Genomic DNA, 27461 nt, shown 5'->3' with positions numbered 1-27461 from the left:
TGCCGGCATGGGTCGATTTTTCAGATTTGGGGTGAAAAATTTTTCGGTGAATTTATGCTTTCAAATGATACATAAGATACTACTGAAGACATTTTATCAGTGCGGACTGGGTAAATGAGCAAAAGTTAGAGATTTATTAAGAATTTTGTTAGTTTGTATTTTTGGTCAAAAATCAACAAAAAATTGTGATGCCGGCATGGGTCTATTTTTCAGATTTGGGGTGAAAAAATTTTCGGTGAATTTATGCTTTCAAATGATACAGAAGATACTACTGAAGACATTTTATCAGTGCGGACTGGGTAAATTAGCAAAAGTTTGAGATTTATTAAGAATTTTGTGAGTTTGTGTTTTTGGTCAAAAATCCCCAAAAAATTGTGATGCCGGCATGGGTCGATTTTTCAGATTTGGGGTGAACAAATTTTCGGTGAATTTATGCTTTCAAATGATACAGAAGATACTACTGAAGACATTTTATCAGTGCGGACTGGGTATATAAGCACAAGTTAGAGATTTATTACGAATTTTGTGAGTTTGTGTTTTTGGTCAAAAATCCCCCAAAAATTGTGATGCCGGCATGGGTCGATTTTTCAGAATTGGGGTGAACAAATTTTCGGTGAATTTATGCTTTCAAATGATACAGAAGATACTACTGCAGACATTTTATCAGTGCGGACTGGGTAAATTAGCAAAAGTTTGAGATTTATTAAAAATTTTGTGAGTTTGTGTTTTTGGTCAAAAATTTAAAAAATCTGTGATGCCGGCATGGGTAAATTTTTCAGATTTAAGGTGAACAAATTTTCGGTGAATTTATGCTTTCAAATGATACATAAGATACTACTGAAGACATTTTATCAGTGCGGACTGGGTATATAAGCAAAAGTTAGAGATTTATTTCGAATTTTGTGAGTTTGTGTTTTTGGTCAAAAATCCCCCAAAAATTGTGATGCCGGCATGGGTCGATTTTTCAGATTTGGGGTGAACAAATTTTCGGTGAATTTATGCTTTCAAATGATACAGAAGATACTACTGAAGACATTTTATCAGTGCGGACTGGGTAAATTAGCAAAAGTTTGAGAATTATTAAGAATTTTGTGAGTTTGTGTTTTCGTTCAAAAATTTAAAAAATCTGTGATGCCGGCATGGGTAAATTTTTCAGATTTGGGGTGAACAAATTTTCGGTGAATTTATGCTTTCAAATGATACATAAGATACTACTGAAGACATTTTATCAGTGCGGACTGGGTATATAAGCAAAAGTTAGAGATTTATTAAGAATTTTGTTAGTTTGTGTTTTTGGTCAAAAATCCCCAAAAAATTGTGATGCCGGCATGGGTCGATTTTTCAGATTTGGGGTGAACAAATTTTCGGTGAATTTATGCTTTCAAATGATACAGAAGATACTACTGAAGACATTTTATCAGTGCGGACTGGGTAAATTAGCAAAAGTTTGAGATTTATTAAGAATTTTGTTAGTTTGTGTTTTTGGTCAAAAATCCCCACAAAATCTGTGATGCCGGCATGGGTAAATTTTTCAGATTTGGGGTGAACAAATTTTCGGTGAATTTATGCTTTCAAATGATACATAAGATACTACTGAAGACATTTTATCAGTGCGGACTGGGTATATAAGCAAAAGTTAGAGATTTATTTCGAATTTTGTGAGTTTGTGTTTTTGGTCAAAAATCCCCCAAAAATTGTGATGCCGGCATGGGTCGATTTTTCAGATTTGGGGTGAACAAATTTTCGGTGAATTTATGCTTTCAAATGATACATAAGATACTACTGAAGACATTTAATCAGTGCGGACTGGGTATATAAGCAAAAGTTAGAGATTTATTAAGAATTTTGTTAGTTTGTGTTTTTGGTCAAAAATCCCCAAAAAATTGTGATGCCGGCATGGGTCGATTTTTCAGATTTGGGGTGAACAAATTTTCGGTGAATTTATGCTTTCAAATGATACAGAAGATACTACTGCAGACATTTTATCAGTGCGGACTGGGTAAATTAGCAAAAGTTTGAGATTTATTAAGAATTTTGTGAGTTTGTGTTTTTGGTCAAAAATTTAAAAAATCTGTGATGCCGGCATGGGTAAATTTTTCAGATTTGGGGTGAACAAATTTTCGGTGAATTTATGCTTTCAAATGATACAGAAGATACTACTGCAGACATTTTATCTGTGCGGACTGGGTAATTTAGCAAAAGTTTGAGATTTATTAAGAATTTAGTGAGTTTGTGTTTTTGGTCAAAAATCCCCAAAAAATTGTGATGCCGCCATGGGTCGATTTTTCAGATTTGGGGTGAAAAAATTTTCGGTGAATTTATGCTTTCAAATGATACATAAGATACTACTGAAGACATTTTATCAGCGTGGACTGGGTATATAAGCAAAAGTTAGAGATTTATTACGAATTTTGTGAGTTTGTGTTTTTGGTCAAAAATCCCCAAAAAATTAAGATGCCGGCATGGGTCGATTTTTCAGATTTGGGGTGAACAAATTTTCGGTGAATTTATGCTTTCAAATGATGCAGAAGATACTACTGCAGACATTTTATCAGTGCGGACTGGGTATATAAGCAAAAGTTAGAGATTTATTACGAATTTTGTGAGTTTGTGTTTTTGGTCAAAAATCCCAAAAAAATTGTGATGCCGGCATGGGTCCATTTTTCAGATTTGGGGTGAAAAATTTTTCGGTGAATTTATGCTTTCAAATGATACATAAGATACTACTGAAGACATTTTATCAGTGCGGACTGGGTAAATGAGCAAAAGTTAGAGATTTATTAAGAATTTTGTTAGTTTGTATTTTTGGTCAAAAATCAACAAAAAATTGTGATGCCGGCATGGGTCTATTTTTCAGATTTGGGGTGAAAAAATTTTCGGTGAATTTATGCTTTCAAATGATACAGAAGATACTACTGAAGACATTTTATCAGTGCGGACTGGGTAAATTAGCAAAAGTTTGAGATTTATTAAGAATTTTGTGAGTTTGTGTTTTTGGTCAAAAATCCCCAAAAAATTGTGATGCCGGCATGGGTCGATTTTTCAGATTTGGGGTGAACAAATTTTCGGTGAATTTATGCTTTCAAATGATACAGAAGATACTACTGAAGACATTTTATCAGTGCGGACTGGGTATATAAGCACAAGTTAGAGATTTATTACGAATTTTGTGAGTTTGTGTTTTTGGTCAAAAATCCCCCAAAAATTGTGATGCCGGCATGGGTCGATTTTTCAGAATTGGGGTGAACAAATTTTCGGTGAATTTATGCTTTCAAATGATACAGAAGATACTACTGCAGACATTTTATCAGTGCGGACTGGGTAAATTAGCAAAAGTTTGAGATTTATTAAGAATTTTGTGAGTTTGTGTTTTTGGTCAAAAATTTAAAAAATCTGTGATGCCGGCATGGGTAAATTTTTCAGATTTAAGGTGAACAAATTTTCGGTGAATTTATGCTTTCAAATGATACATAAGATACTACTGAAGACATTTTATCAGTGCGGACTGGGTATATAAGCAAAAGTTAGAGATTTATTTCGAATTTTGTGAGTTTGTGTTTTTGGTCAAAAATCCCCCAAAAATTGTGATGCCGGCATGGGTCGATTTTTCAGATTTGGGGTGAACAAATTTTCGGTGAATTTATGCTTTCAAATGATACAGAAGATACTACTGAAGACATTTTATCAGTGCGGACTGGGTAAATTAGCAAAAGTTTGAGAATTATTAAGAATTTTGTGAGTTTGTGTTTTCGTTCAAAAATTTAAAAAATCTGTGATGCCGGCATGGGTAAATTTTTCAGATTTGGGGTGAACAAATTTTCGGTGAATTTATGCTTTCAAATGATACATAAGATACTACTGAAGACATTTTATCAGTGCGGACTGGGTATATAAGCAAAAGTTAAAGATTTATTAAGAATTTTGTTAGTTTGTGTTTTTGGTCAAAAATCCCCAAAAAATTGTGATGCCGGCATGGGTCGATTTTTCAGATTTGGGGTGAACAAATTTTCGGTGAATTTATGCTTTCAAATGATACAGAAGATACTACTGAAGACATTTTATCAGTGCGGACTGGGTAAATTAGCAAAAGTTTGAGATTTATTAAGAATTTTGTTAGTTTGTGTTTTTGGTCAAAAATCCCCACAAAATCTGTGATGCCGGCATGGGTAAATTTTTCAGATTTGGGGTGAACAAATTTTCGGTGAATTTATGCTTTCAAATGATACATAAGATACTACTGAAGACATTTTATCAGTGCGGACTGGGTATATAAGCAAAAGTTAGAGATTTATTTCGAATTTTGTGAGTTTGTGTTTTTGGTCAAAAATCCCCCAAAAATTGTGATGCCGGCATGGGTCGATTTTTCAGATTTGGGGTGAACAAATTTTCGGTGAATTTATGCTTTCAAATGATACATAAGATACTACTGAAGACATTTAATCAGTGCGGACTGGGTATATAAGCAAAAGTTAGAGATTTATTAAGAATTTTGTTAGTTTGTGTTTTTGGTCAAAAATCCCCAAAAAATTGTGATGCCGGCATGGGTCGATTTTTCAGATTTGGGGTGAACAAATTTTCGGTGAATTTATGCTTTCAAATGATACAGAAGATACTACTGCAGACATTTTATCAGTGCGGACTGGGTAAATTAGCAAAAGTTTGAGATTTATTAAGAATTTTGTGAGTTTGTGTTTTTGGTCAAAAATTTAAAAAATCTGTGATGCCGGCATGGGTAAATTTTTCAGATTTGGGGTGAACAAATTTTCGGTGAATTTATGCTTTCAAATGATACAGAAGATACTACTGCAGACATTTTATCTGTGCGGACTGGGTAATTTAGCAAAAGTTTGAGATTTATTAAGAATTTAGTGAGTTTGTGTTTTTGGTCAAAAATCCCCAAAAAATTGTGATGCCGCCATGGGTCGATTTTTCAGATTTGGGGTGAAAAAATTTTCGGTGAATTTATGCTTTCAAATGATACATAAGATACTACTGAAGACATTTTATCAGCGTGGACTGGGTATATAAGCAAAAGTTAGAGATTTATTACGAATTTTGTGAGTTTGTGTTTTTGGTCAAAAATCCCCAAAAAATTAAGATGCCGGCATGGGTCGATTTTTCAGATTTGGGGTGAACAAATTTTCGGTGAATTTATGCTTTCAAATGATGCAGAAGATACTACTGCAGACATTTTATCAGTGCGGACTGGGTATATAAGCAAAAGTTAGAGATTTATTACGAATTTTGTGAGTTTGTGTTTTTGGTCAAAAATCCCCAAAAAATTGTGATGCCGGCATGGGTCGATTTTTCAGATTTGGGGTGAAAAATTTTTCGGTGAATTTATGCTTTCAAATGATACATAAGATACTACTGAAGACATTTTATCAGTGCGGACTGGGTAAATGAGCAAAAGTTAGAGATTTATTAAGAATTTTGTTAGTTTGTATTTTTGGTCAAAAATCAACAAAAAATTGTGATGCCGGCATGGGTCTATTTTTCAGATTTGGGGTGAAAAAATTTTCGGTGAATTTATGCTTTCAAATGATACAGAAGATACTACTGAAGACATTTTATCAGTGCGGACTGGGTAAATTAGCAAAAGTTTGAGATTTATTAAGAATTTTGTGAGTTTGTGTTTTTGGTCAAAAATCCCCAAAAAATTGTGATGCCGGCATGGGTCGATTTTTCAGATTTGGGGTGAACAAATTTTCGGTGAATTTATGCTTTCAAATGATACAGAAGATACTACTGAAGACATTTTATCAGTGCGGACTGGGTATATAAGCACAAGTTAGAGATTTATTACGAATTTTGTGAGTTTGTGTTTTTGGTCAAAAATCCCCCAAAAATTGTGATGCCGGCATGGGTCGATTTTTCAGAATTGGGGTGAACAAATTTTCGGTGAATTTATGCTTTCAAATGATACAGAAGATACTACTGCAGACATTTTATCAGTGCGGACTGGGTAAATTAGCAAAAGTTTGAGATTTATTAAGAATTTTGTGAGTTTGTGTTTTTGGTCAAAAATTTAAAAAATCTGTGATGCCGGCATGGGTAAATTTTTCAGATTTAAGGTGAACAAATTTTCGGTGAATTTATGCTTTCAAATGATACATAAGATACTACTGAAGACATTTTATCAGTGCGGACTGGGTATATAAGCAAAAGTTAGAGATTTATTTCGAATTTTGTGAGTTTGTGTTTTTGGTCAAAAATCCCCCAAAAATTGTGATGCCGGCATGGGTCGATTTTTCAGATTTGGGGTGAACAAATTTTCGGTGAATTTATGCTTTCAAATGATACAGAAGATACTACTGAAGACATTTTATCAGTGCGGACTGGGTAAATTAGCAAAAGTTTGAGAATTATTAAGAATTTTGTGAGTTTGTGTTTTCGTTCAAAAATTTAAAAAATCTGTGATGCCGGCATGGGTAAATTTTTCAGATTTGGGGTGAACAAATTTTCGGTGAATTTATGCTTTCAAATGATACATAAGATACTACTGAAGACATTTTATCAGTGCGGACTGGGTATATAAGCAAAAGTTAGAGATTTATTAAGAATTTTGTTAGTTTGTGTTTTTGGTCAAAAATCCCCAAAAAATTGTGATGCCGGCATGGGTCGATTTTTCAGATTTGGGGTGAACAAATTTTCGGTGAATTTATGCTTTCAAATGATACAGAAGATACTACTGAAGACATTTTATCAGTGCGGACTGGGTAAATTAGCAAAAGTTTGAGATTTATTAAGAATTTTGTTAGTTTGTGTTTTTGGTCAAAAATCCCCACAAAATCTGTGATGCCGGCATGGGTCGATTTTTCAGATTTGGGTTGAACAAATTTTCGGTGAATTTATGCTTTCAAATGATACATAAGATACTACTGAAGACATTTAATCAGTGCGGACTGGGTATATAAGCAAAAGTTAGAGATTTATTACGAATTTTGTGAGTTTGTGTTTTTGGTCAAAAATTTAAAAAATCTGTGATGCCAGCATGGGTAAATTTTTCAGATTTGGGGTGAACAAATTTTCGGTGAATTTATGCTTTCAAATGATACATAAGATACTACTGAAGACATTTTATCAGTGCGGACTGGGTATATAAGCAAAAGTTAGAGATTTATTAAGAATTTTGTGAGTTTGTGTTTTTGGTCAAAAATCCCCCAAAAATTGTGATGCCGGCATGGGTCGATTTTTCAGATTTGGGGTGAACAAATTTTCGGTGAATTTATGCTTTCAAATGATACATAAGATACTACTGAAGACATTTAATCAGTGCGGACTGGGTATATAAGCAAAAGTTAGAGATTTATTAAGAATTTTGTTAGTTTGTGTTTTTGGTCAAAAATCCCCAAAAAATTGTGATGCCGGCATGGGTCGATTTTTCAGATTTGGGGTGAACAAATTTTCGGTGAATTTATGCTTTCAAATGATACAGAAGATACTACTGCAGACATTTTATCAGTGCGGACTGGGTAAATTAGCAAAAGTTTGAGATTTATTAAGAATTTTGTGAGTTTGTGTTTTTGGTCAAAAATTTAAAAAATCTGTGATGCCGGCATGGGTAAATTTTTCAGATTTGGGGTGAACAAATTTTCGGTGAATTTATGCTTTCAAATGATACAGAAGATACTACTGAAGACATTTTATCTGTGCGGACTGGGTAATTTAGCAAAAGTTTGAGATTTATTAAGAATTTAGTGAGTTTGTGTTTTTGGTCAAAAATCCCCCAAAAAATTGTGATGCCGGCATGGGTCGATTTTTTCAAATTTGGGGTGAAATTTTTTTTTGTGAATTTATGCTTTCAAATGATACAGAAGATACTACTGAAGACATTTTATCAGTGCGGACTGGGTATATAAGACAAATTTAGAGATTTATTACGAATTTTGTGAGTTTGTGTTTTTGGTCAAAAATCCAAAAAAAATTGTGATGCCGGCATGGGTCGATTTTTCAGATTTGGGGTGAACAAATTTTCGGTGAATTTATGCTTTCAAATGAAACAGAACATACTACTGAAGACATTTTATCAGTGCGGACTGGGTAAATGAGCAAAAGTTTGAGATTTATTAAGAATTTAGTGAGTTTGTGTTTTTGGTCAAAAATCAAAAAAAATCTGTGATGCCGGCATGGGTCGATTTTTCAGATTTGGGGTGAACAAATTTTCGGTGAATTTATGCTTTCAAATGATACAGAAGATACTACTGAAGACATTTTATCAGTGCGGACTGGGTATATAAGCAAAAGTTAGAGATTTATTACGAATTTTGTGAGTTTGTGTTTTTGGTCAAAAATCCAAAAAAAATTATGATGCCGGCGTGGGTCGATTCTCAGATTTGGGGTGAACAAATTTTCGGTGAATTTATGCTTTCAAATGATACAGAAGATACTACTGAAGACATTTTATCAGTGCGGACTGGGTATATAAGAAAAATTTAGAGATTTATTACGAATTTTGTGAGTTTGTGTTTTTGGTCAAAAATCCCCCAAAAATTGTGATGCCGGCATGGGTCGATTTTTCAGATTTGGGGTGAAATTTTTTTTTGTGAATTTATGCTTTCAAATGATACAGAAGATACTACTGAAGACATTTTATCAGTGCGGACTGGGTAAATGAGCAAAAGTTTGAGATTTATTAAGAATTTAGTGAGTTTGTGTTTTTGGTCAAAAATCCAAAAAAATCTGTGATGCCGGCATGGGTCGATTTTTCAGATTTGGGGTGAACAAATTTTCGGTGAATTTATGCTTTCAAATGATACAGAAGATACTACTGAAGACATTTTATCAGTGCGGACTGGGTATATAAGCAAAAGTTAGAGATTTATTACGAATTTTGTGAGTTTGTGTTTTTGGTCAAAAATCCAAAACAAATTGTGATGCCAGCATGGGTCGATTTTTCAGATTTGGGGTGAACAAATTTTCGGTGAATTTATGCTTTCAAATGATACAGAAGATACTACTGCAGACATTTTATCAGTGCGAACTGGGTATATGAGCAAAAGTTAGAGATTTATTACCAATTTTGTGAGTTTGTGTTTTTGGTCAAAAATCCAAAAAAAATTGTGATGCCGGCATGGGTCCATTTTTCAGATTTGGGTTGAACAAATTTTCGGTGAATTTATGCTTTCGAATGATACAGAAGATACTACTGGAGACATTTTATCAGTGCGGACTGGGTAAATGAGCAAAAGTTTGAGATTTATTAAGAATTTAGTGAGTTTGTGTTTTTGGTCAAAAATCCAAAAACATCTGTGATGCTGGCATGGGTCGATTTTTCAGATTTGGGATGAACAAATTTTCGGTGAATTTAAGCTTTCAAATGATACAGAAGATACTACTGCAGACGTTTTATCAGTACGGACTGGGTATATAAGCAAAAGTTAGAGATTTATTACGAATTTTGTGAGTTTGTGTTTTTGGTCAAAAATCCAAAAAAAATTGTGATGCCGGCATGGGTCCATTTTTCAGATTTGGGTTGAACAAATTTTCGGTGAATTTATGCTTTCGAATGATACAGAAGATACTACTGGAGACATTTTATCAGTGCGGACTGGGTAAATGAGCAAAAGTTTGAGATTTATTAAGAATTTAGTGACTTTGTGTTTTTGGTCAAAAATCCAAAAACATCTGTGATGCTGGCATGGGTCGATTTTTCAGATTTGGGATGAACAAATTTTCGGTGAATTTAAGCTTTCAAATGATACAGAAGATACTACTGCAGACGTTTTATCAGTACGGACTGGGTATATAAGCAAAAGTTAGAGATTTATTACGAATTTTGTGAGTTTGTGTTTTTGGTCAAAAATCCAAAAAAAATTGTGATGCCGGCATGGGTCCATTTTTCAGATTTGGGGTGAAATTTTTTTTTGTGAATTTATGCTTTCAAATGATACAGAAGATACTACTGAAGACATTTTATCAGTGCGGACTGGGTATATAAGAAAAATTTAGAGATTTATTACGAATTTTGTGAGTTTGTGTTTTTGGTCAAAAATCCCAAAAAAATTGTGATGCCGGCATGGGTCGATTTTTCAGATTTGGGGTGAACAAATTTTCGGTGAATTTATGCTTTCAAATGATACAGAAGATACTACTGAAGACATTTTATCAGTGCGGACTGGGTATATAAGCAAAAGTTAGAGATTTATTACGAATTTTGTGAGTTTGTGTTTTTGGTCAAAAATCCAAAAAAAATTGTGATGCCGGCATGGGTCCATTTTTCAGATTTGGGTTGAACAAATTTTCGGTGAATTTATGCTTTCGAATGATACAGAAGATACTACTGGAGACATTTTATCAGTGCGGACTGGGTAAATGAGCAAAAGTTTGAGATTTATTAAGAATTTAGTGAGTTTGTGTTTTTGGTCAAAAATCCAAAAACATCTGTGATGCTGGCATGGGTCGATTTTTCAGATTTGGGATGAACAAATTTTCGGTGAATTTAAGCTTTCAAATGATACAGAAGATACTACTGCAGACGTTTTATCAGTACGGACTGGGTATATAAGCAAAAGTTAGAGATTTATTACGAATTTTGTGAGTTTGTGTTTTTGGTCAAAAATCCAAAAAAAATTGTGATGCCGGCATGGGTCCATTTTTCAGATTTGGGGTGAAATTTTTTTTTGTGAATTTATGCTTTCAAATGATACAGAAGATACTACTGAAGACATTTTATCAGTGCGGACTGGGTATATAAGAAAAATTTAGAGATTTATTACGAATTTTGTGAGTTTGTGTTTTTGGTCAAAAATCCCAAAAAAATTGTGATGCCGGCATGGGTCGATTTTTCAGATTTGGGGTGAACAAATTTTCGGTGAATTTATGCTTTCAAATGATACAGAAGATACTACTGAAGACATTTTATCAGTGCGGACTGGGTATATAAGCAAAAGTTAGAGATTTATTACGAATTTTGTGAGTTTGTGTTTTTGGTCAAAAATCCAAAAAAAATTGTGATGCCGGCATGGGTCCATTTTTCAGATTTGGGTTGAACAAATTTTCGGTGAATTTATGCTTTCGAATGATACAGAAGATACTACTGGAGACATTTTATCAGTGCGGACTGGGTAAATGAGCAAAAGTTTGAGATTTATTAAGAATTTAGTGAGTTTGTGTTTTTGGTCAAAAATCCAAAAACATCTGTGATGCTGGCATGGGTCGATTTTTCAGATTTGGGATGAACAAATTTTCGGTGAATTTAAGCTTTCAAATGATACAGAAGATACTACTGCAGACGTTTTATCAGTACGGACTGGGTATATAAGCAAAAGTTAGAGATTTATTACGAATTTTGTGAGTTTGTGTTTTTGGTCAAAAATCCCAAAAAAATTGTGATGCCGGCATGGGTCCATTTTTCAGATTTGGGGTGAAATTTTTTTTTGTGAATTTATGCTTTCAAATGATACAGAAGATACTACTGAAGACATTTTATCAGTGCGGACTGGGTATATAAGAAAAATTTAGAGATTTATTACGAATTTTGTGAGTTTGTGTTTTTGGTCAAAAATCCCAAAAAAATTGTGATGCCGGCATGGGTCGATTTTTCAGATTTGGGGTGAACAAATTTTCGGTGAATTTATGCTTTCAAATGATACAGAAGATACTACTGAAGACATTTTATCAGTGCGGACTGGGTAAATTAGCAAAAGTTTGAGATTTATTAAGAATTTAGTGAGTTTGTGTTTTTGGTCAAAAATCCAAAAAAATCTGTGATGCCGGCATGGGTCGATTTTTCAGATTTGAGGTGAACAAATTTTCGGTGAATTTATGCTTTCAAATGATACAAAAGATACAACTGCAGACATTTTATCAGTGCGGACTGGGTATATAAAGCAAAAGTTATAGATTTATTACGAATTTTGTGAGTTTGTGTTTTTGGTCAAAAATCCCCCAAAAAATTGTGATGCCGGCATGGGTCGATTTTTCAGATTTGGGGTGAAATTTTTTTTTGTGAATTTATGCTTTCAAATGATACAGAAGATACTACTGAAGACATTTTATCAGTGCGGACTGGGTATATAAGACAAATTTAGAGATTTATTACGAATTTTGTGAGTTTGTGTTTTTGGTCAAAAATCCAAAAAAAATTGTGATGCCGGCATGGGTCGATTTTTCAGATTTGGGGTGAACAAATTTTCGGTGAATTGACGCTTTCAAATGAAACAGAACATACTACTGAAGACATTTTATCAGTGCGGACTGGGTAAATGAGCAAAAGTTTGAGATTTATTAAGAATTTAGTGAGTTTGTGTTTTTGGTCAAAAATCAAAAAAAATCTGTGATGCCGGCATGGGTCGATTTTTCAGATTTGGGGTGAACAAATTTTCGGTGAATTTATGCTTTCAAATGATACAGAAGATACTACTGAAGACATTTTATCAGTGCGGACTGGGTATATAAGCAAAAGTTAGAGATTTATTACGAATTTTGTGAGTTTGTGTTTTTGGTCAAAAATCCAAAAAAAATTATGATCCGGGCGTGGGTCGATTCTCAGATTTGGGGTGAACAAATTTTCGGTGAATTTATGCTTTCAAATGATACAGAAGATACTACTGAAGACATTTTATCAGTGCGGACTGGGTATATAAGAAAAATTTAGAGATTTATTACGAATTTTGTGAGTTTGTGTTTTTGGTCAAAAATCCCCCAAAAATTGTGATGCCGGCATGGGTCGATTTTTCAGATTTGGGGTGAAATTTTTTTTTGTGAATTTATGCTTTCAAATGATACAGAAGATACTACTGAAGACATTTTATCAGTGCGGACTGGGTATATAAGCAAAAGTTAGAGATTTATTAAGAATTTAGTGAGTTTGTGTTTTTGGTCAAAAATCCCCAAAAATCTGTGATGCCGGCATGGGTCGATTTTTCAGATTTGAGATGAACAAATTTTCGGTGAATTTATGCTTTCAAATGATACAGAAGATACTACTGAAGACATTTTATCAGTGCGGACTGGGTAAATGAGCAAAAGTTTGAGATTTATTAAGAATTTAGTGAGTTTGTGTTTTTGGTCAAAAATCAAAAAAAATCTGTGATGCCGGCATGGGTCGATTTTTCAGATTTGAGGTGAACAAATTTTCGGTGAATTTATGCTTTCAAATGATACAGAAGATACTACTGAACACATTTTATCAATGTGGAAGCGAAAGTTTTAGATTTTTAAAGAATTTTGTGAGTTTGTGTTTTCGGTCAAAAATCCAAAGAAATCTGTGATGCTGGCATGGGTCGATTTTTCAGATTTCAAATCTTTTCTGATGATTTTAAGGTTCAAAATGATACAGAAATTTTTTTCACCCCCAAAATTTCGGTGATTTTCTGCTTTCAAATGATACAGAAGATACTACTGAACACATTTCATCAGTTGAGACTGGGTAAACAACTAAAATGTTTAGATTTATTGAGGATTTTGTGAGTTTGGATTTTTGGTCCAAAATGAAAAAAATCGACCATACCGGTATGGTCAAATTTTCAGATTTGGGGTTAAAAAATATCTGATGATATTATGGTTCCAAATGATACAGAACAGACTACCGGAGACATTTTATCAGTTGAGACTGGGTAAACAACCAAAATTTGAAGATTTATTGAGAATTTTGTGAGTTTGGATTTTTGGTCCAAAATGAACAAAATCGACCATACCGGTATGGTCAAATTTTCAGATTTGGGGGTCAAAAAAGTTTTGATGATTTTATTGTCCCAATTGATACAGAGCGGACTACTGAAGACATTTGATCAGTTGAGACTGGGTAAACAACAAAAATGTTTAGATTTATTGAGAATTTTGTGAGTTTTGATTTTTGGTCCAAAGTGAACAAACTTGGTCGTAAAACTTTCATCTATCATCGCTGATTTTAAAAGCGTATAGCGTTTAGGAGGCCCAAAATTTTAGACCCCTTTAAGGCTCACAGGGATGCCTTTAATAGTTTCTTGAAGTAAGTCTTTGACATTTTCCAATAAGGCAATAGGGGAATTCAATAGTCCCAGTGTCCATTTCACAAAGACATGACTACGACTAGGAGACCTAACGTAAGACTAGTCCTACACCTAGGAGATACACAAAACGTGTGGCTAGTCCTAAGTTAGAATGAGTAGCTCGTCCTAACGCAAGATAAGTCTAGTCTTAACTCTTTGTGAAATCCACCAAAGGTCTTTTCAATAAGAAATTCAAGCCTACCTTCCATCCTGAATGAGCCAACTGGGGGATCGCGTTGTCAGATCTTTGCCACATCACATTCTATCTCAAAACCTCGTTTCTTATCCATCATGTACATATAAAAACCGTTGCACTGCTTCTTCTTCTTGTTCTTCTTCTTCGATGGCATCTTTCTATCGAGGAAATAACACTCCACAGGCAGTACAGCAAATGTGATGAGAAAAGAAGAGAAATTTGACAACTTGTTGCAGTTCTCACACTCACATGATATACCGGGTTGTCTACAACGGAAGTTGTTTCGTACACAAGCTACTCATGGGGTCGAACATTTTGGATACGAAACCAAGTTGTTCTTTTGGTATTTAATGATGGGGCGTGTGGACTGTGTTATTGCAACAACACAACAAAGAGGGCGCTGTGCTAGTTAATGGTGGTAGTTTGCACTACACACAGACTTTATGATTGGTCTGTTTTAAACCAAATTAGAGCAGGTACATTGCGCGTAAGTTAATAACATAGATATATTATTTTAGTTCTGTATCTATGGTTAATAACCAAATTAGACCAGGGCCCATTTTCATAGCGCTGCTTAGCGGCCGATTTTTTGCTTACTGTGCAATTTCTATTTCATAGCGCTGCCAACCATAAGCACACGAAAGGGTATGCTAATCTTCCGGTGCTTACCGCACGAACATAAATGACATCACAATGCAAATCCACGGTAAACACGCAATAATGGCAGCCCGTTTTTTTCTGCTAACCTGTGAAATACGCTAAGGCTTAAGCAAAATTTTCTGCTACAGAAAGCACGCAAACTTGCTTACCGTTAACAATGCTATGTCAGATTTTTGGCCGATTTGACCCAACAATATTGATTTAAAATTCAATTTTAAGGTATTTTGATGGGGGTCGAGAAAGTTACAAGCTTTCGTCCGAGCCGTGCTCGTAAAAGTCCGCCAATTATTAGTAGCAGTGATAAAGTGGTCAAAATTAGTTTTTATCGAGATCCCGACAATATCACGTAACCAATTCTTATGTGTTTTATAATAAACGTTTTCAATATTTTTTTCTCATGGTTCCTGACCATTAAAAGTAAAAGTTAAACTTTTTTTCGTCAGAGCGGGTGATACTCTCTGAAATGCCATTCACTAAAAAAAAAAAAAAACAATATCTATTTTCTAATGTTTGTGGCAAAAAATCTGACATAGCATCTTTAAGCAGCGCTAGGAAATTGGGTCCAGTTACAACACCCAAACTACTGTTACCCCTGGGTCTAATTTGGTTATTAACTAAACGCGCAACTTCCTTTCCATGAACTTTGATCGGGAGGTTACTGCGCAACCAGCCAATCAAAGTTCAAAGAAAGGAAGTTATTCATTTTCACTGTTTATGGAAACAGAAACTAGATGACGACGTAGAGCTATATATCTTGACTAGAGCGCCAACATGCTAAATTAAGCACAGAGTAAAATTCTGAAATTGTGACAAATCACTCTGCCGATGTCGATTATAATTATATGCAGTTTCCGCGTCGTTGTACCTAAGACAAGCCCCGTTTTCAAGATGATTCGGTTTCTATTTAGTTGCAAATATTTGTGGTCAGTGATCTTCATTAGTATATCATGATGTCCTGGCAAGGACATTGTGTAAGGCGTTGAGGATAAAAATTTACTTCCATAAAGTGTGAAAATAAACATGATTTCCTCATATCTTTCTGCACAAAACTAGGCACATGTACACCGCAGCAGTGGCGCGCAGTGCTCAACACCAGTGCGCCGCCCGGTGCGCGCCTGGATAGACCTGATGCACATGACGTCACTTCAGTAGGGCGCCCTCACCTACAGGTCAAAAGGAGGTTGTTCATTGGCCAATCCTGTGCGCCGCGCGTACAAATCTGTGCGTTTCGATTGTTTCGCCACCGTTTTTTCACCAAGGTGGCCGCTGGATGACGTCAATGCATAAGGTCCATTGTGGATTTTCGAGAATCATAGGCCGAGTTCGGGCGGTGTGTTCTTGGGTGCTCGCGAGAACAAGACGGATCGCTGTTCTTGTTTCATCCGCTCAAACGACGATGTGATAAAAGCGCCACGAAAAGAGGTTCGGTACTGGTCATGTGACAATGTGGTTCGTCAATTAAATAGGATGTTGTTTAACAGTTGGAAACCCGACAGTAGAAAAGAGACCACACTTTCATTATTTTCTTTGGGATGACTATTAACTTTCAACTTTAAATTTAACAATCTATTTGAGAGTCATTTTGCATCTAATTTACTTATTCTCTTGATGTTGTGCTGCCATTTTGTAAAGTGTTGTTCCCGAAACCCCCGATGAAAGGTGGTGTGTGATCTTGTTCCGAGTGAATCATTCTCGGGTCATGTTCTCATCGTTTGGGCGTGAGAACAGCGCACTCGGGCCAAGAACACACCGCCCGAACTCAGCCATCTTGTTTGGGTACACTTTTGGGTAGTTTTTCTAACACAATCCACAATGTCTGGTTCTGGTGAGTAACTGCACAGTCTTCACATATCGGGATGTACTGAGCAGCATTGATTTACATGAAGTGAGCCCCCCCCCCCCCCTCCCTGATAATGTTACCCATATCCATAGCTTGAAGTTTACTCTAAAAAATACTAAATAGTTGTGTCCACATGTTTACGCTAAACTTCGGCTACGCACTTTGAAGACAATGGTGCTAAAACGAATCCCTCAAATATTTATTCATATTACTTTCTGAGGTGCTGTAGTTTTTCAGATAATGGGGAACAATGTAATGAAAACGTAGTCTATTTAAGTATGGTATAGAAAATAGACTGGACTACTACTTTAGCTTATAGGATCGTAATTAACTCTATACTGCCGCGGAGTCAGTTCTGAATTGGTCTCAACGTTTGGACTAGCTTGCTCTAGTCATCGTCAGGAGACTGAAGAGGTAAGAGAAGAGTGGGCTTATTTATAGGGGTTCAGAGGATCCAGTGTAAGTCAATCAATGCTCTCATTGGTTGTGTGGTTGGCGGGTTCATAACTTTATATAAATACTAAATAGTATCGTACCCTTGCGGGTACAACCATGTATGTCTGTTGCCGATGTGGTCTCGGATGTTTCTAACAGTTTACTCTGTTCGTCTTTAGTAGAATGGCTGAAGACAAGAGTATTCTTTTCGAAAAGTCAAGACCACACCGGCTCTTTTCAGAGCCAACACTCCATCACAAGAGATATAACATGTTTGTATACTCGCAAAACTACTATAACAGGATTTAGGGTTACTTCGCATTCAAGTTTGTTTAAAAACCAGTGGCAAATTAAGTTGGTAGATCGCGCAAAGCCTTTCCTGCGCGATCCGCTGATAACGGGAAAAAATACTCGTAGCGCAATCGATCAATCGCGCAAAGATGTCATTGCGCGATCGACCGATTGTTGCGCGATCGGCCGATTGTGCAGGAATGGTTATGAGTGATCGGCCGATTGTGCAGGAATGGTTTTGCGCGATCGGCCGATTGTGCAGGAATTGTTTGGCGCGATCGGCTGATGTTCAGGGGCCGAATTCACAAAGATGTAACATTGATTGTAACTGCAAATCAATCGTAGTATGACGTCACTATATAAATCACTATGGTGATACTGAAAATTTGTCCTGCTATGAATTTTATTGCTTTGAGAAATTGCCCTAAGGAATAGTTTACCTACCTGCACGATCGGTCGAACGCGCGAAACCATTCCTGCACGATCGGTCGATCGCGCAAACCCATTCCTGCATGATCGGTAGATCGCGCAAAACTTTTCCCTGCACGATCGGTTGATCGCGCAAAACTTTTCCTGCACAACATTGATCTTAATTTGATCGTTCAATAGCGCAGCGCGATCGGTTGATCGCGCAAATTGACTGATCGCGCCCAACATAATCAAACTTTAACAAACAAGCATTTTAGGACTTACGGATTTCCTTCAAACTGAAAATATTTCAAAATGTTGATCATTTAATGTTGTAAAGAATACCAAAATTTTAATACAGCATTTTACAGTAAAATTGAAATGAATAATAACGAGTTAAAATGTACTAAAAAAAACCAACAAGTTCTAGATGACTGATATGATATGATACATGTATATGCCAGATCAAATAATCACATAACTTTAAAGCATTGTACAATTTGCCTTTTGATATGAGATTTAATTGATATTTCAATTGGGCTTAGTTTAGATAACTTCTGTGGAGACCAACGAAAGGAAAAAAACAAAACCAAAGGATAACAAAACGTTTCCACGTGGAAATTTAAAAGATCATGCAAGGAAAGTTTTTGTATACAACGCTATAGGATAAGAATGTTCCGCAAGGATGCGTTTTGGAGAATGTTTGTGTGAATTTAAGACACTGGACATTATTGGTAGGGCCTAATTACTAAAAATAATTATTAGCATAAATCCTTACTTGGTAAATGAGTAATGGGGAGAGGTTGATAGTATAAACAATGTGTAAAACGGCTCCATCTGAACTTGTAGTTTTCTAAAAAAAGAAGTAATTTTTTCAGACCTCAGATTTGGAATTCGAGGTCTCGAAATCAAGCATCTGAAAGCACACAACTTCTTGTGGCCATGGTGCGGACAAGGTTCTTCGACGGCCAATTCAGCTCAAATTTTCACAGGTTTGTTATTTTATGCATATGTTGAGATACACCATCTGCGACTACTAGTCTTTGACAATTTACCAATAGTGTCCAGTGTCTTTAAAACAATAATAAGTCAAGACAGTTGGAATGTAGTCTAATCTTCCATTATTTCAAGCCAATCATCAATTTGCCGATCAATTTGATTGTTATTTGTATTCAGTGTCGACAGATTAATTAATTGTCATTATTAATTTGTCTTCTACATTGGGAATGGAGGTACGATGATTACAAATGTTTTTAGGTCTTTCTAGATTTTAAAGAAAATAAATATTAAACGAATAAAGCAAGGATTACTTCTAACCATTTAGGGGATCCCCAAATAATCCTTATCTGTTTTTTTTTTTTAAAAGACATGGTCAAAAAGAAATCTCCATCACAAACATTAAAGTTTACTTTGAAGAACTATTAAAGATCGCCTATGTACAATGAGATCCTTATATCAAGTATGTAAAAGCACCACAACATTTTTTGTAAAAGTCTCTCTAAAAATAGTTTTGGTTAATTGTTTTCAGTTTACTTGTTTACAATATTTCAAAATATAGCCTGTTTATAAAGGCACATCATAACTTAGAGGTGCAGGTATAACTTAAATGTGAGTAATCTCACATTATATATATATTTATATACATATGTTGGGCGCGATCGGTCAATCTGCGCGATCGGTTGATCGCGCTGCGCTATCGACCGATCGCGCTGCGCTATTGAAATATCTATTGGTCGCGCAGCAGTCGGTCGATCGCGCAGCAATCGGTCGATCGCGCAACAATCGGTCGATCGCGCAACAATCGGTCAATCGCGCAACAATCGGTCGATCGCGCAACAATCGGTCGATCGCGCAACAATCGGTCGATCGCGCAACATTCGGAAACGAACATGCGCGATCAACCGATCGTGCGAGAATGGCTCGGCGCGATTGGCCGATTGTGCAGGAATGATTTTGCGCGATCGGCCGATTGTGCAGGAATGGTTATGAGTGATCGGCCGATTGTGCAGGAATGGTTTTGCGCGATCGGCCGATTGTGCAGGAATGATTTTGCGCGATCGGCCGATTGTGCAGGAATGGTTATGAGTGATCGGCCGATTGTGCAGGATTGGTTTGGCGCGATCGGCTGATGTTCAGGGGCCGAATTCACGAAGATGTAACATTGATTGTACCTGCAAATCAATCGTAGTGTGACGTCACTATATAAATCACTATGGTGATACTGAAAATTTGTCCTGCTATGAATTTTATTGCTTTGAGAAATCGCCCCAAGGAATACTTTACCTGCACGATCGGTCGAACGCGCGAAACCATTCCTGCACGATCGGTCGATCGCGCAAACCCATTCCTGCACGATCGGTAGATCGCGCAAAACTTTTCCTGCACGATCGGTTGAGCGCGCAAAACTTTTCCTGCACTATCGGTCGATCGCGCAAACCCATTCCTGCACGATCGGTAGATCGCGCAAAGCCTTTCCTGCGCGATCCACTGATAACGGGAAAAAATACTCGTAGCGCAATCGGTCAATTGCGCAAAGATGTCATTGCGCGATCGACCGATTGTTGCGCGATCGACCGATTGTTGCGCGATCGACCGATTGCTGCGCGACCAATTGATCTTAATTTGATCGTTCAATAGCGCAGCGCGATCGGTTGATCGCGCAGATTGACCGATCGCGCCCAACATATATATATATGCAGCACCATCGTGTGGAAGACAGCCGGGAATCAAACCCTTAACAACGTTTGTTTAATAATAGCACACATATCACCATGACAACACCTGGATAGAGGATAAGAACAAAATACTGATTATTAGCCAGTGTTATGTATTGCTCCTTTAAACTGAGGGAGGGTTTTTCAAAAATAAAATAATTACAACTGACAAACACTGCCAGGTAGTTAATTCATGGTTGTGCAACATTAAAGCATTCTTACAAGTTTAATCTTGTGTCAAAAATTATAAACCAGAAGGGAGATCGCCAACATAGGGCTAGACAGCTCAGTTGGTAGAGCACCGACACGTTAATCCAGAGGTCGTTGGTTTGAGTCACACTCTAGTCATTTTTTCTTTGATTAATATAGCCCCAAATCAAGTTTACATAGAGTAAGTTTTTTTTAAATACATAAACCCTTACAATCACATTATAATGATTCATTGTTCCTGCCCAGCATAATGTTCACATGAATGATTCTAACCACACAAAAAATAATTTACAGCATGTTATCGACTTGGCCCTTTCGTGGCAGAACAGCCCAATCCGAAAATGTTTGTTTCTTATATAAGACCATTTCTGGGTAAATTGAGAGTGTATTTTCATTTCAAAGTTTCACGGGCATATAATTATACTAATGTATGCTTGTTCAAAAAAACATGTCGTATCTTGGCCCCTTTTTACACTTTTATCCCATTTTATGGCAACACGGCTTAAATTTGTACTTGCTTTTCTCAAAAGTGTAATGTCTACAAGGCTATCGACAACCTTGCCCCTAGTTAACTTTCTGTCATGACTCAACTCTAGAACACTGGTTCCGCTGAACACAAACCAAGACTGCGCTCCTCCACTGAGCGGACCCGGCTTGTTGTCCAAAGATCGTACAAGAAAGCTGGTGACATGACTTTCACATCTACCGCGGCTCGTCTTTGGAATGAACTTCCGAACAGTTTTCGTGAAGCGCCGTCTTTGTCTGTTTTCAAGCGGAAATTGAAAACTCATTTGTTTCTGTGATTCACTGTTTTCTTTGTTCCTCTTCTTTGTAAAGCGCTCCGTTCTTCGTGGGGCGCTATAGAAATGCTTGTTTATTATTATTATTATTAATTTTTGGAGTTAGGCTGTTTTGACATACATGTAATGGCCGCACTGAAACCCAAGGGTAGCAGAGCAGTGAATCAACAGACCTTTATCATGCTGTCTCCATCTTGGTCATGTTCCTCGTATCGAATAACAATAATGAATGCTAATAATCATTTTGCAAATAGGAACCAGACTATTTTGTACTGCCAGCCTCGGTTTGGTAACAATGATATCAAGGGGAGAAATTCAAGATGGCGGCACCATGATAAAGGTATATTAAGTAAGAATATCCATCTTCAAATCAATGCATTGTGTTTGAATGGGTTACATTTTCCTTTAGATTGGTCGCTCTGCTAAACCTTCCAAGTATTATACACAGCAGTACCTATACATTTTACATGATATTGTTCAATATAAAAAGTAAAAAGATTCATGTTAAACAGGCTCATGTGTGCACCATGATGAGGATTTAAGATCCAATCAAATTAAACCACAGCTAGGAATAAATCCATTTAATTCTAAATATTACAACAAACATCCTTCAAAGACCTTTATCCTTTAACAGTTATAAGTAAGTCCCAATATACACCAGGTATACACTTCATGTATTTATACCCATATGTACCCACTACATCCCCAGTTTCCCAATGTGAACCAGATGTATGGTATATTCATTACATATATTTATACCCAGTGTTACCTAGATGTACCCACTACATTCCCAGTGGTTCCCAATGTCAACCAGATGTATGGTATATTCATTACATATATTTATACCCAGTGTCACCTAGATTCCCACTACATCCCCAGTGGTTCCCAATGTGAACCACATGTATGTTATATTCATTACATATATTTATACCCAGTGTCACCTAGATGTACCCACTACATCCCCAGTGATTCCCAATGTCAACCAGATGTATGGTATATTCATTACATATATTTATACCCAGTGTCACCTAGATGTACCCACTACATCCCCAGTGGTTCCTAGTGTCACCCAGATGTATGTTATATTCATTACATATATTTATTTATACCCAGTGTCACCTAGATGTACCCACTACATTCCCAGTGGTTCTCCCAGAGTACCCCATGGAACTTGAGCTATATACTATCACCAAACTGGTAGTTTCACAAACACACCCTGTAGTTACCTATTGATAACTTCCACTGTTTCCCAGTTGTACCTAGTGTGTGAATGCCTAAATCATTGATAACTCCCACTGTATCCCATTTATACCCAATTGTATGGTTAATGTCTAAATCATTGATAACTGCACTGTATCCCATTTTTACCCAATTGGTAAATGCCTAAATCATTAAAGGCAGGGGACACTATTGGTAATTACTCAAAATAGTTATCATCATAAAACTATTCTTGATTACAAGTAATGGGGAGAGGTTGATAGTACAAAACTTTGTGAGAAACAGCTCCCTCTGAAGTGATGTAGTTCTCGAGAAAGAAGTAATTTTCCACGAATTTGATTTTGAGACTTCAAGTTTAGAATTTGAGGTCTCGAAATCGAGCATCAGAAAGCACACAACTTCGTGTGACAAGGGTGTTTATTCTTTCATAATTTTCTCATAACTTCGATGACCAATTGAGCCCAAATTTTCACAGGCTTGTTATTTTATGCTTATGATGGGATACACAAAGTGAGAACACTGGTCTTTGACAATTTCCAAATGTGTACAGTGCCTTTAATAACTCCCACTGTATCCCATTTATACCCAGTTGATTAATGCCTAAATCATTGATAACTCCCACTGTATCCCATTTATACCCAGTTGATTAATGCCTAAATCATTGATAACTCCCACTGTATCCCATTTATACCCAGTTGATTAATGCCTAAATCATTGATAACTCCCACTGTATCCCATTTATACCCAGTTGATTAATGCCTAAATCATTGATAACTCCCACTGTATCCCATTTATACCCAGTTGGTGAATGCCTAAATCATTGATAACTCCCACTGTATCCCATTTATACCCAGTTGATTAATGCCTAAATCATTGATAACTCCCACTGTATCCCATTTATACCCAGTTGATTAATGCCTAAATCATTGATAACTCCCACTGTATCCCATTTATACCCAGTTGATTAATGCCTAAATCATTGATAACTCCCACTGTATCCCATTTATACCCAGTTGGTGAATGCCTAAATCATTGATAACTCCCACTGTATCCCATTTTTACCCAGTGGATGACTGTTGCATTCATTGTTCAGGGCAGTCACTTATACTAATACATTCAAAGTCATGTAGCACCATTCCAGCAGGGCATTTACATCCAGGTACACATTGTGATTGTACACATTCTTGAGCCTCTAGTGAATTGATTGATTGACAAGTAACTTCACATGGCGGGGTGCATTCTGCATAGTAGGCTCCTCTCGGACAAGAAATGGCTGCAGGAAAAATAAGACATTATTTAATTCTTAATAATTGCAGTCAGCAACTCAACTCAAAGCATTTCTTTTTTAAAAGACATTATCTTCGAATCTTTGTATCTTTTCCATTTTTAAGATGATATCTATATCCTTTTCTTGCGGTGTGATATTGTTCATTGACTCGCATGTGTGTATCTCATTGTTTATATTTTGTCGGTCTTGTAAATTGTACAGTATTTTGTAAGCGCTGTACATGGAGTTCAATTCAACTAATTTCTAATACTCATTTATTTCCATACATCCATAAAAATATTGACAATAACATAGACCTATGGAGTAAAGAAAAAATAACATGAAGTTGTAGTAAGCAGTAAACAGCCCTAAAATCTTGTTACAATTATATAAAGATTTTAGGGCTGTTTTATAAGCAGAAGCTTGTAAAAAAAAATCAAAATTGAGGTCAAAAAATTTCCGCTGATTTTATTGTTCCAAATGATACAGAACGGACTACTGAGGACTTGATCAGTTGAGACTGGGTTAACAACCAACATTTTTTTGATTTATTGAGAATTTTCTATGTTTTTTAGATTTATTTGAAATGACCCGGAATCCGGGTCATTTCAGATGACCCGGAATCCAGGTCAAAACAATTTGACCCGGACTCGGGTCATCTTAAATGACCCGGAATCTGGGTCATCTTAAATGACCCAGAATCCGGGTCAAATTGTTTTGACCCGGATTCCGGGTCATCTGAAATGACCCGGAATCCGGGTCACATAAAATGACCCGGATTCCGGGTCAAATTCTTTTGACCCGGATTCCGGGTCATCTGAAATGACCCGGATTCCGAGTCATATGAAACGAGCCAGAATCCGGGTCATTTCAAATAAATCTAAGTGCACTGGGTTCTGTTACATGCGTTACACAACACATGGGACCAACGGCTTGACATCCCATCCGAAGGACGAAGCAATGGTTAAGTGTCTCGCTTAAGGACACAACTGTCACGCCTAGGGGATTTTACTCACCACAATAATTTTCTCTCTGCCAATCTAACGTGATTCCTTTTTCCCTTGCTCTGTGTGCATAAGCTGAGAGAACATCACAGAGGCATTTATCTTGCATTTGGCAGGTGCACCAATCGTACAGACATGCATTATAGAATGACTCCAGGTCTACTAAGGCATGGGCTGGCGATGACACATCACTCTGCAGATATTAAAAGATAAACACACTTTCTTTTAGTCACCGTTTGTTTTGTACTATACATTTTTTAAACATATAAATCGTGACAAACAACTACTAAAAAAATTGTTTTATTGTTCGTAAGCATATACTCTTATGTTTGAAAGAAAAAAAATTCTATTTCCAGGTGACTTTAAGCATCTGAAGTGTCTTATTGCTAGTTTTGATAAGCAGAAGCTTGTAAAAACAAAATCAAAATTGAGGTCAAAAAATTTCCGCTGTTTTTATTGTTCCAAATGATACAGAACGGACTACTGAAGACATTTGATCAGTTGAGACTGGGTTAACAACCAACATTTTTTTGATTTATTGAGAATTTTCTAATTTTTCTAGATTTATTTGAAATTACCCGGATTCCTGGTAATTTCAGATGACCCGGAATCCGGGTCATTTCATATGACCCGGAATCCAGGTCAAAATAATTTGACCCGGATTCCGGGTCATATGAAATGAACCGGAATCCGGGTCACATAAAATGACCCGGATCCGTTTTGTATCCTAAGCATCTGAAGTGTCTTATTGCTAGTTTTGTTAGCTTTAGAAAACAGCATTATGTTGATACTACAATCCTACTATGGAACAGTATTTTGTAAGATGGTCATGGAGTTCAATTCAACTATTTCTAATACTCATTTATTTCCATACGTCCATAAAAAATATTGACAATAACATAGACCTATGGAGTAAAGAAAAAATAACATTAAGTTGTAGTAAATGTAACAAAAAGATTTTAGGGCTGTTTTGATGAGCAGAAGCTTGTAAAGAAAAAAATTCGGAATTATCGTCACAAATTTTTCGCTGATTTTATGGTTCCAGTTGAGACTGGGTTTACAACCAAAATTTTTGATTTATTGAGAACTTTGTGAGTTTTGATTTTTGGTCCAAAATGAAAAAAGTCGACCATACCGGTATGGTCAAATTTTCAGATTTGGGGGTCAAAATATTTCCAATGATTTTGTTTGTTTGTTTGTTTGCTTTTTATTTCCAAATATTACAACAAATAATAATAAAACATACAAGAAAAAAGAACAAAGGGTGATAAGAGGAGGGCACCAGGAAAAAGCCTTGTACAGAGCCTGGACCCTTTATAACATAAATTAATTGGTTTTACTTTATAACAATAACAATGTTAATTTTGGTTTTTACCCATACACCAATGTGTGTTAGTACTGTCTAGTTGGTAAGACACTGCTCTAGAATTGCAAGGGTCGTGGGTTGGAATCCCGACCGAGTAACATGCCTGTGATATTTTTTCACAGGACTCGGGAAGTACTGAGTATACAGTACTAACACACATCGGTGTATGGGTAAAAACCAAAATTAATATTCTTTATCCCCGATCTATTATAATAACAATATTGATTGATGAAATAAAAGTACAGTGAAAGGTATAATGCATACAGCAAAAAATAACACAAAACAATGTTTGTAATTAAACTGTTTTACACAATTTGTTTGCTATGCAGCCTTAAATACATATTGAGAGTTGATAACAAAAACGAATATTAACAGGAACATAATTACTAAAGAAATTACAAACTAGATAAATTGGAATGGATAATCATGGTACGCGTGTAGCTACAGGTGGTGTCATTTTAAACGATACTAGTTATAAGTAGAATTTTGTGAGTTTGTGTTTTTGGTCAAAAATCCAAAAAGATCTGTGATGCCGGCATAGCTTGATTTTTCAGATTTGGGGTGAACAAAATTTCTGTGAATTTATGCTTTCAAATGATACAGAAGATACTACTGAAGACGTTTAATCAGTGCGGACAGGGTATATAAGCGAAACTTTGAGATTTTAAAAGAATTTTGTGAGTTTGTGTTTTTGGTCAAAAATTCAAAAAAATCAGTGATGCCGGCATGGGTGGATTTTTCAGATATGGGGTGAATAAAATTTCTGTGAATTTATGCTTTCAAATGATACAGAAGATACTACTGAAGACATTTAATCAGTGCGGACAGGGTATAAAAGCGAAAGTTTGAAATTTTTAAAGAACTTTGTGAGTTTGTGTTTTTGGTCTAAAATCCCAAAAAATCTGTGATGCCGGCATGGGTGGATTTTTCAGATTTGGGGTGAACAAAATTTCTGTGAATTTATGCTTTCAAATGATACAGAAGATACTACTGAAGACATTTTATCAGTGCGGACTGGGTATATAAGCGAAAGTTTGAGATTTTTAAAGAATTTTGTGAGTTTGTGTTTTTGGCCAAAA

General features: G+C 36.0%; 1 protein-coding gene across 2 annotated transcripts in view; it reads right to left on the bottom strand.

Annotated features, from left to right (window-relative positions):
• LOC139951616 (kielin/chordin-like protein) overlaps nt 1–27461 on the bottom strand; it is a 213249-nt gene that overhangs the window by 40166 nt on the left and 145622 nt on the right. Inside the window, exon 1 of one of the 2 annotated variants that reach the window (XM_071950585.1) lies at nt 14176–14246. The exons of the other annotated variant lie outside the window; for it this stretch is intronic. Within the exon in view, the coding sequence (XP_071806686.1) occupies nt 14176–14229 (54 nt within the window). The 5' untranslated portion in view covers nt 14230–14246. Of the gene's footprint in view, nt 1–14175; nt 14247–27461 lie in introns of those variants that run through there. 2 annotated transcript variants of the gene reach the window in all.

The sequence above is a fragment of the Asterias amurensis genome, chromosome 19 (assembly GCF_032118995.1).
Source record: "Asterias amurensis chromosome 19, ASM3211899v1".
Lineage (NCBI taxonomy): Eukaryota > Metazoa > Echinodermata > Asteroidea > Forcipulatida > Asteriidae > Asterias > Asterias amurensis.
The sequence above is the reverse complement of the archived record's forward strand: the minus strand, read 5'-3'. Positions and strand labels throughout refer to the sequence as shown.